The sequence below is a fragment of the Laccaria bicolor genome, genomic scaffold (assembly GCF_000143565.1).
Source record: "Laccaria bicolor S238N-H82 LACBIscaffold_76 genomic scaffold, whole genome shotgun sequence".
Lineage (NCBI taxonomy): Eukaryota > Fungi > Basidiomycota > Agaricomycetes > Agaricales > Hydnangiaceae > Laccaria > Laccaria bicolor.
In genome coordinates, this window is record NW_001889947.1 from 41650 (window position 1) to 51836 (window position 10187).

Below are 10187 nucleotides of genomic sequence, written 5' to 3' on the forward strand. Positions count from 1 at the left end.
GACTTCTGACGGTGGCAATTTTTCATTGTAAGAAGGAAGCTCAACATTCGAGAGACGAACCTTTGTCACAAGGTTTTCTGTTTGTGGTGCAACTCAAGGCCACGTTAGACGAGGAGTGGATGATAAGGAGGAATCAGTCGTAATTGTTTTGTTGATTGAGTTGTCTAGTAGTAGTCTACATTCACCTGTTCACTACCACCATAGGTCCAAACGTTGCCTTCTTCGCCGTGAACGTGGAATTTCAGCAAGACGGTATTGCGCATGCTCGCCGATCAAGGCGTTGAGAGGAAAGGACCTTTCCTCTCATCATGATCGGAGTCAGCAATATTTCGCCCGGTACTTAGTCCAACGGTCCTAACTCTCCCCCCGTCTCACACATGTGATGTGCTGGCAATCACCGGCACTCCATATATGGTAATTATACGACTTAGGGCAATGTGCCATTGCCCTAAGTCGGCTCGAGAGCGCGCTACCGCGCGTTCTCGAGCACCTAACCTACCCTAACCTCCTAACCTAACCACTAACCACTAACCTCCTAACCTTCTAACCAAGAACGCGCTACCGCGCGGGGAAAAAAATATCCCCAACCCTAACCATTAATAAACCCTAACCGCTAACCTCCTAACCTCCTAACCAAGAACCAAGAACGCGCTACCGCGCGGGGAAAAAAATATCCTCAACCCTAACCATTAATAAACCCTAAGCGCTAACCTCCTAACCTCCTAAGCGCGCTACCGCGCGAAGAGAAAAACCCTAACCTCCTAACCTAACCAGTTAGGTAATTATTCTAATAATAAAAAGATGTGGAGCGTCCAGAGTCGAACCCCAAACCTTTCGTAAGCATCACTAACACAGTGACAACAACCACTACACTAAACCGGCATATATGTCTAGGGTTTGTTGTGGAATATATCCCCCCACAAGAGGCCTGATTTGTCATAATTTCCCTTTATGGAAATGTGAGACGGGGGGATAATTGGGCTGGCTACTTAGTCCCACTGAGAGGGAAATTCCGTTTTATTCATTCCATCCCCGTACGCTTTTCAACGATATTCTCTCAATAAGTGGGCCACTAACGTTAAACTTCAACAGCTTAGGTTCAATCGGAGAGGTCTGGGAGAGGTTGCGATGTTTGACGAAGCTCGGTTTTGGCTCGTTAGAAACCCAAGCGACGCCGTGATCATTGACTACGCAAATCTTGAGCTACACTCAAATTGACTACCTATTCCCGTGAGGCTTTATGAGGTGGGTCTTCTTCGGGTTTTCTTCAACCAACTCATCAGATTGATCTTTATTACGAAGATTCGCAAGTATTAACTGGATGCCAGTAGCTGAGGTTTCACTACCTCGTTCAAGAGGAGCCGAAGGGCATCAAGGGGAGGCTAATGGATTTACGAAACCTTGGGATGGCTCTTACCGAGATTGTGAGTTCCGCCATGCTCATTCTACTGGCGAAGGTACTTATCCAGAGTTTAGTGTGACACTTTGGCGAACCAAGGTCACTATTGCTATTCTGTGGAAGAGTGCGGGGCGCCTCTCACGACTGTCATGAATGTCAACCCTTTACTACAGAGGATGCGAAGCTCCCTCGGCACAGGGAATCACCCATTTCGCGGAACGTCCGCGCTCGGGCCTACGTTTTGCAGAATCCCTCAGGGAAAGGTCGACATGAGCCTCGTCATCTACAATCGACGCTTGCCTTTCGAGAAATGCCAACGCCAACGCGACTGATCTTGTCGCGAAGCACATTCTCCGTACTGCGCCGTGGAAGTTCGTCGTGTCACGTTCCAGAAACACACCTAGTGGTTAGATTTCAATGCCTCGAAGGAACGGGAACGGGGCGACCTCACAATACGTTCTACCGGTTTGCTTTGAAAGTAAGCCTCGTTACTGGCTTTGTTGTGTATGTGCTAACCTATTATACTAGGTCTTGGCTCCTTCCTGGATTTTCACCTAACACGACCCAACACGTACGCTCTTTTTCCTTGGGTTGGTGGTGCGTATTGGGTTAAACTTCTGATCAACATGTTAAGGAAAGCTTCTGATCATTTTGGCCAGAACGAGTGCTGGCACCTGGAACATCAACTGGTAGCACTGCAACGACATTCGCGGGCATGAACTACGTCGACGCGCATCTTCATGACAACTTGGGATTATTGTCCTCCAGGTGAGCTGGGGCGACACGTCAAAATTCTATCTACTGACTATTCGTTATGCCTACATAGCGTTTGTTTCCATTCAAGTCACAATTTCACTTCCTTCTTTCAATCCAGAAGCATGTCCGCAACTGGGGGCTTCGATTTCATATCTAGGGGTGGCGCCGCACAAATTCCTAACATGCAATCACGAGTCATATCTCATCTTTCACAAAGTTAATGCATGCCGTAGGTTGTGGAGACCGGAGGAGGAGCACACATGGCTCCGCAGCTCGACACTACTTCCTTCAAATGTGACCCGCTCCTCTCCGTAAGTACGCTTTCTAATATTCCCATTTTCTCTCACCTCTAACGTAAGTTGTATCTAGATTATCAACTAGCCGCAACGTAGCCTAGCCAACAGTACGTTCGCAACGGAAAGACCTTGGCGTGCGCTGGCACAATTGTGGAGAAAGTTGGCTACTTTGTGGAAGTTCCAGCCATCATGTGAGCCCTTTCTAAGCACTGGCCTCCGACAGCATGGCGAAAGTCATAGGGCACACCCTGTACTCACTTCGGAAACCCAAATCACCCTTTGTTATTTTCCGCGGACGCTTCTCGAGGCGATCCCCACCTCAACCCCCTTTTTGACGACGGTCATGAACAACTGATGACACTACTAACCTTCTGTTCTGTGCTGTGAATGTAAGGCAGAGGCCTGTACGGGTTCAATGTCGCGTCTTCCTCGCTTTTCATTTCAACGGACTCAATCAACCAGCTACTACTGCTCAAGCGCTCGCAGGTGATACCGTCACATCTTCTGACAGTCACACCGAGCGCCTTATCCGACACTATCACTTGAAACGAGGCTAAAATTTCTATTTCAGTCAGTCTTCACCCATGCCTGCCGTGTAAAGCGTGTTCCGAGCGTTAAGCCCCTCCCTTTCACCAAAACCACCATGTCTGCCGCGAGGGGTAGCTCAACGGGAAGCCCTAGCATTGAGATTACAGGTAACCTCCCAGGTTTTTGCCCCCAGGTCAAATATCTGACACCCATTGACTAGAAATCCGCGTTTCATCCCAGCACATCCTCAAATCGGTCCAACTTTCGATTGGATCGTTCGAGCGGGAATCATCTTGTCTCCTGAATGCAAAGACCCACAACTTTGAGTTGTCATCCCCCTGGTGAGCCGATGATCATGTGTAGCATTGGACGACAAACCCAGTCAAAGCAGTCAACTTTCGCCTTCAGAGTCCCTCTATCTGCAAGTCCGATTCCGCGGATTGTTTCGTGCTGCGTCGAAGAGCAAGATACCTCTCGATGAACTGCTAAGCAAGGTCGGCCCCCACTTCTCCGGAAAACAAGGTAAGGGCCTCTCTTTTGCAATTGCTCCTGTCTTGCTGATGCAGGACTTTCTACTCTAGAATGGTCAAAATCATTTGACAAGTTCGATGTCGTCCTGAAGTTTAGCCAATACGCAGGCGTGTGTGCACTTCTTCCTCAAACCCAAAAGCGTCCGCCTGGTGCGGGTGCTATCGATCTTAGAATGCTTTAACCATGGCAGAACCTCCGACGAGTGGCCACCTACAACCCACAACGGATGAGTTATTCAAGTTGGTCGAACGGTTAGTCTGCTTAATCCCCGACTACTCTGACTAAACCTTACCGCTAGGTTCCGAGTCCTGGTCATCGGCAAAGTAGCTCTCTTATACCTCTATTCTCAGATATTAGCTTACAGTTTGTTTTTACAGAGTGGTGTAGGGAAATCTTCCCTTATCAACGAATGCTTCGGTGTCAAGGATGCTGTGAGGTCATTTCCCCGTCTTCTCAAGATCCGCTCCTAAAGCTTGTCCTTCCCCAGACCGTGGCTCATTCAGAAGCTGGCGTGTCGGATATCAGTACTGAGATTATATCCAGCGAAAATGGAAGATTTGTTCTGCACGACAGCAAAGCGTGACTTAATCATTCAATTCCCTGTGTACTTTGTTGTCTATGTACACATGCCATAATCCGAACGAAAAGAAGCCAGTGAAATGAACTTGTATAGGACCAAGAGATGGTAATATGGAGGATGTACACGAAAGGCAGTAACGCAGCTCACATTCAATGCGGGCTCCTTCAGCTTGTACAATGCCCTTTCCGGAGTTTCCCTCATGTAGCTCTCGACCAAAAATGTCTCCCTTCTGCACGCGCCAGATGACATAGTTGAAGAGCCCTTAGGGTAGCAGTCCGCTGATTCGTGTTACGACCGAGTGAATAGAACATCGTAGTCGAAAGACGAGTATCGACTGTAGATGAGGTATTTGATGAGTTCATCGACCGCTGTGGGAGATTGTTGCTGGTTCTGTGGGTGTTCGCTGGGTGTTCGTCTGGTGATCGTTTTGGTAGATTTGTGTGACCGCGCCTCTTTCCTCCATGCACCTTCCTCAAAGGTCACAGATTCAGCTATGGCGGAATGCGCAAATGACAGCGACTTCTCGAGGAAAAATAACTCATTGAAAGTCGCAACCCAGGGAGCTACCCAGGTTTGAAGCACGTCGTTGCATCCCTCTGGAAGCGGACTTTCTCTACGGCGGATCTTGAAAGTCGCAGGTTAGATGTCATTCGAATTTACGGTAAGTGAGCTCTTATGCTGTGCACCTGCAAACGAGAATGATTGTGACCTTGCAAGCGGAAAATGCTGTACGTGATCACACAGCGATTGTAGGGCCGATCTGTGCAGGAAGGGTTTATGGAAATGCGACACAGGCATAGACAACGTACCACTTGCGATTCCGACTTCAATCCAATTCAAGTTCTAAATGTGAAGGTTTTGTAGGGGTCCAGACGTTCTACCAACCAGAATATTTTGTAACTGGTGGGGTGGTTGCACCAAAATCGATGTTCCATTTTATGTTTCCCGTTGCCCTAATAGAATAGCCAAGATGAGTATACATGGTTCGTACATCAAACTCGACCCACCCAACCGCACAGAGCAGCTTCTTCCGTTCCGCGCTAAGCAGCACCGCACGTCTACGTAGCTCTGGGCACTGGATTTGAAACTGGCGGTGAGAAACCCAAAGTGGGTCACTGACCAGTCCGTCACGGTCTTGAACAGTGAGGAACGCTTTTCTGGCAGCCTGAAAGGTAACTGATCGATAAATCAGATATGAAGACCTCCCGTCGATGAGGGCTTACCATCTCAGCACGTTGAACTGTCCCGACCATTGAGTGTCGTGACCGTCGTCGTAGTCTTGAGTCTGTTATTCTGGTAAACACACAGGGTGAGAGCGGATATAACAGACCCACCTCGACTTGAAACGTCGATGTCCTGCTTGTAATCTATGACAGCGTTGAGATGCACGAGTTTGCCCCCTCTTATTTGACACGTCATTTTGGTGAAACACTTCAAAAAGGCGTAGGCCCTTACATACGACGGTTCCGCAATCTGAGCCGATCATAGGCGTCGAGTTGTACATCCCTTCAGTGGTGAACATTTATCGCGACTGACTATCAGAGAGTTTGAGAGTTGAAGTGTTCTCTCTCGAGAATGATCAGCTTCCTACGAGGTGAAAAGCTCGAGAAGAAACCTACTATTCCCAATGTGTCTTGTAATACAGGAAAGGGTGCTCGGTTTTGAACCTGGGCCCCCACAAACATTGCCACTCTGGAGAAGGTGACGCCGAAGAGTGCATTGCTGGCGGCCTCGATGTCCGCGAGACGCACAACTTCACTTTTTGATTCATAATTAGATTAAGAAGTTCATGTAAAACCGTAAGACCTTACATGGCACCAGTTTCACACTTGCCATATGAACCGAGGGCCAACTTTTGTGAGGGAAGGATAATGTCCCGCCCAGTAGTCAAGAAATCAGATGGTGGTGAACGCCACGATGTCCTTGACGGCAAGAACAGTCAGCTTCAGAGAAGACGCGAAGCGCAAGAAACAACTCACCCCGAAGGGCGCAACACACACACTTGAGGCCACCCTACTCTGCACCGACGTCACTGTCTACAAAGCCGCAGGCTCATAAAGGTCCTTTATCTCTTTGAACCCATACTCCTTCCCAAAAATCTCACGGGGCCAGAAATACAGTTGCTGATCGACATCTTCACAGAAGTCATGGAGGCCCATGGAGTTTGAGAGTAGGAGCTGGGGCCTTCCTCATCGAGGCTGAGAAGATGCGAAAGAGGCCTTCACCCACGAGGCCTGGGAAGTAGTGCCAATACAGGTCGTTTTCAGAGATGGTGGAGAGGTAGATGGAGCTGGTGGTGGCTGCTTTGTGGGCAGTCTGCGATGCTACTTTCCCTTGTTCAGAATCCGAAGTGGGGGGGGCGGTCGAAGACGAATTGGACAAGGCCGGTTGAAGGCGAATTCACCGTAGCAAGAGCGAATGGCACCGTCGAAGAGGAAGTCGACGTCGAAGAGTCCAAAGGGGGAACAACGCCCATACCATGCACGATACACTCCTGCAACGGTTCAACGGACGAACATGGTCCGCATCAACATTCCTCCCTCTCCTTCGTATCTGCCATCCGAGATTGGGCTTGAGAAGCACAATGAAACGATGATACCCAATTCCGAGTGATTATATGCGTATTGCGTGGAGTAGAGGTTGTATCCCAAGTCCAACTTTGTGAATCTCAACTTCCTTTCACGTCAATCAGGTCCACGGAAACCTCCTCACCGGAAGCCTGGAATCAAGCACAACATCCTCAGTAGCGTGCTGTACCCACTCAGCATCGAACATGTCGATTCTAACAGTGGAGGAAGGACTTCGCGCAACGATCACGCGGAAATGACGAGGCAGAGTTTATGTTGTCCGGGGCGTAGAGGGAAGTTTGGATGAGGGTCTGGGTGAAGGGTCGATAAAATTTGAAGTGGAAAAGAGGCAGTTGAGGCGGAGGACGCGGGAATCGAAGTGGAACGGGGGATTGAGGTGGAAGGAAAACTTTGGATGATTGGAAGGGCCGGGACGGGAGTCCCTCAGCCATGTGTCTTCTTGCATTCTCCATTTTCTGTCCCTGGTCGTCACTCCGCGTTATTTGGCCCAAGATAGGCTACGTCCTCGTGCGGCTTTGGCTGGTAGAATCGAGGTCGCGTCCTCTCTCATTCTACAGCAGCATCACTGCGTGCAGACAACTTTCTCGAACAGCGGCATGGTGCCAAAGCAGAGGCAGTTGAAACCTCACTGAATTCTCGACAAGGGTGCTTTGATTTGATTCTCATATTATGACTGGCACTAGGTCGGCCATGTAAACTCGAATGGCGGGATTAGGATCCGGAGGGGCGAGGAAGTGTGGGGAAGGGTCGAATCCATACGATTATGGTGGGTTTCTGTGGGGGGTTTCGCATAGTGCTTCAACGAGTTCTGGTTTACACCGATGTATTGGTTGTGTATTTCCAGAGTGGTGGCCTGTGAATAGGCCCTTAGCATCATCATGCACTTCTGAGGGTAGCAATTTGACATCAGAAAGAAATCCAAAATTCGAGAGACGTACCTTTTTCGCAAAGCTTTCTGTTTGTGGTGCAACTCAAGGCCATGTTTGGGCCATGTTGGACGAGAAGTGGATACAAGGATGATGAGGAGGACTTGAGGAGGATGAGTGGCGTATTGATGTTTGCGTTGATTGAGTTGTTTAAAAGGTTCACCTGTTCACTACCACCATAGGCCCAAACGTTGCCTTCTTCACCGCGAACGTGGATTTCAGTAAGACAGTATTGCGCGTGTTCGCCGATCCAGGATTCATAGGAGAGAACGGTATTTTGTATTTACGTCATTCTCCTTCCTTTCATGATGGCTATGCCAAGTCAAGAGCTGGCAATGTTTCGCCTTATTCATTCCATCCCAGTACGCTCTTTAACAAAATTATCTCAATAAGTGGCGCTTAACGTTAACCTTAGCTTCAACAGTCTAGGTTCAATCTCAATGAATGGGTGGTAGTCGACGAGCCAGAACTGCCGGTACTCTCCTGAGTCCTCTAGGCTCCCGGTGTAGACAACTTGCAGTTTGGGGGTACGAGGTATCCACTGGCAGGGATGACGGCTGCTGAAATCCTGGACGTTCGAAAAGAAGTCCTGGCGCTCGATTTTCCCAGGTTAGAGCGTATTTGGAGTACGTGGTCCAGGCGAAGCAAGACGAGGAGGGGAGGACTTGGCATCTTTATCCTGATGAAGAATTCCGCCCCGGCTTGGATGGGAACAGGCAAGGTAGCCAACATAGGGTGCGTGTATTGATTTATATGTTGCTACCTACTGATCATATGGGATGTCTAGGAATGATTCAATGTTGCTCTGTTAAAACGCACGATGCATTTTGTACGTCTGCGAGTATGGGTTAGAAACATGTCAACCAAAGATTCCTGGCGTTTCGCTGGACAAAGTATTGATAGAATGACTCCAGAGGAAATCGATACTGTTGCTCCCACTTGCAATCTATTCAAGCCGAGATAGCGATTAAAAGCCAACCGTCGTCGGGTCGATAACGGGTGACTCGTATCGCAACGAGTCCTGGCCACCTTGGAGGGCACGTCCCACAAGCGTTGTTCAGCGAGTCAGACTTTGTCGAATACCATCAACAACTTTTGGGCCATGATATTGCGCTTTGCTTGGTTGAAGACATTCTCGCTGCCTTACCTCGCGACGTGTCCACGTCTTTTGCCCACGGCGGCTTCTTCCCAAACAATGTTTTTTGGCTCGCGATCATTGATTGGGCGACTGCTGGATTCTATTCGGAAATTTGGGAATATGCTCGCATGCACGACCCTATTTACTCGAGCCCTCGCGCGCTTGAAGAAAGAGATTCATCTTTTCATAGCAGCCATGCAGGAGTTGATCAGATGCCGCCCACCATTCCACACGACAATACAAACTCTGAGCACCCCGCTGGATCACCAGTCGCGTCCATGCTCGATTTCTTCATTCCCGATCACTCTCGATGGCAGAGAGTCCGCCTGAGATACAGTGATGCATCGCCTGATATAGTTGGGTTCGTTTGCTTGCCGTTCCCCATGAACACAACGTATCCTTTACTTGAAGAGGTATACTTGCTGGTGGGCACAAGAAGATCTAGACCGCATCAAATCCATGATGGTCTCCGCACCACGGCTCCATTCCGTTACCCGGCTGAGCGAGAAATCGTACAAAATGCTCGCCTTTCCATGGAAGCAGCTCACACACTTCTCGCAGGGCCCCATTGCCACTATGAACAAGGGTCTTCGTATCCTCGCGATCTGTCCTCATCTCAAATCCCTGGAGCTGACGCTCTTTCTTCGTATGTTTCCCGTCGACGACAACGACGATCCATTTGTCCACAACACTTTAGAATGCCTACATATAAGTACTGCAGGTAACCTGGCAGTTCTTTTCGGCAAAGTCACTCTGCCAGCTCTGAAGGATCTGTCGCTCTCCGAATGACATGGAGCCTCACCCGACCCCCCTATACAGCTTGGCCAGTGGCCACGATCCCAGTTCCTTGCATTCCTCCTATGTTCAGGTTGCACCCTCAAGCAATTTATCATTCAGGAGTGTGATATCTCAGAGATAGCGGCGTGCCTGGTATATCCACAGATATCGAAGTCATTGGGTTCGTTGTCTATCACGGAATATCACCAAGAGCATCTGTGCATGACGGAGGTTCTTAGGCGGTTGACGTATACCCCATCAGCCATCTCGTCAGAAAACGTTCTGGGTGGTGGGGACGACCAACTGATCGAGGACACCCCATCGGAGACTACCTGTCCGAATCTCACGACCATCAAGCTGTGGGGATGCATTTCTGCCCAGGATGGAAAGGTCGCGGATATGGTTGAGTCGAGGCGTCGTCGAGGAATAGCTCGCACAGCAGGGCAAAGGCTCCTCTTCAACTTCAAAGGGCAAACCCCTGAGAGAGAGAAGAAGTGGCCGTTCAGCGGGAAATCGTTGGGAGTGCAGAGGACTTTCAACCGCAAGCTAGGGGAAAGAGTGGATGAGCGTGATTATCTAATTCATTTTTATCTTTCCGCAAGCCCTTCAACAATGGTACCCCCAGTTCTCTGTCATTGTTATCCGTGCGTTGTATACTTTACCACATT

General features: G+C 49.2%; 4 protein-coding genes across 4 annotated transcripts; 2 read left to right on the top strand and 2 right to left on the bottom strand.

Moving 5' to 3' along the window:
* Positions 1-1816: 1816 nt before the first annotated feature.
* Positions 1817-3980, top strand: LACBIDRAFT_335091 (uncharacterized protein; the record flags this gene model as incomplete). Its single annotated transcript, XM_001889950.1, has 13 exons — positions 1817-1877; positions 1928-1996; positions 2059-2167; positions 2389-2466; positions 2548-2558; positions 2636-2642; positions 2850-2937; positions 3023-3146; positions 3200-3320; positions 3371-3501; positions 3546-3659; positions 3701-3761; positions 3809-3980. 13 exons carry the CDS (start codon positions 1817-1819, stop codon positions 3978-3980), a joined length of 1146 nt encoding a protein of 381 aa, XP_001889985.1.
* Positions 3981-4378: 398 nt separating this feature from the next.
* On the bottom strand, positions 4379-5509 carry LACBIDRAFT_335092 (uncharacterized protein; the record flags this gene model as incomplete). Its single annotated transcript, XM_001889965.1, has 6 exons — positions 4379-4714; positions 4777-4850; positions 4900-4914; positions 4976-5043; positions 5098-5247; positions 5397-5509. The coding sequence occupies 6 exons, from the start codon at positions 5507-5509 to the stop codon at positions 4379-4381; spliced, it is 756 nt and encodes a 251-aa protein (XP_001890000.1).
* Positions 5510-7357: 1848 nt separating this feature from the next.
* On the bottom strand, positions 7358-7558 carry LACBIDRAFT_316639 (uncharacterized protein; the record flags this gene model as incomplete). Its single annotated transcript, XM_001889966.1, has 1 exon — positions 7358-7558. The coding sequence occupies one exon, from the start codon at positions 7556-7558 to the stop codon at positions 7358-7360; it is 201 nt and encodes a 66-aa protein (XP_001890001.1).
* Positions 7559-8154: 596 nt separating this feature from the next.
* LACBIDRAFT_316640 (uncharacterized protein) lies at positions 8155-8416 on the top strand (the record flags this gene model as incomplete). The annotated part of the gene is made up of 2 exons (XM_001889951.1): positions 8155-8339; positions 8392-8416. 2 exons carry the CDS (start codon positions 8155-8157, stop codon positions 8414-8416), a joined length of 210 nt encoding a protein of 69 aa, XP_001889986.1.
* Positions 8417-10187: the final 1771 nt, after the last annotated feature.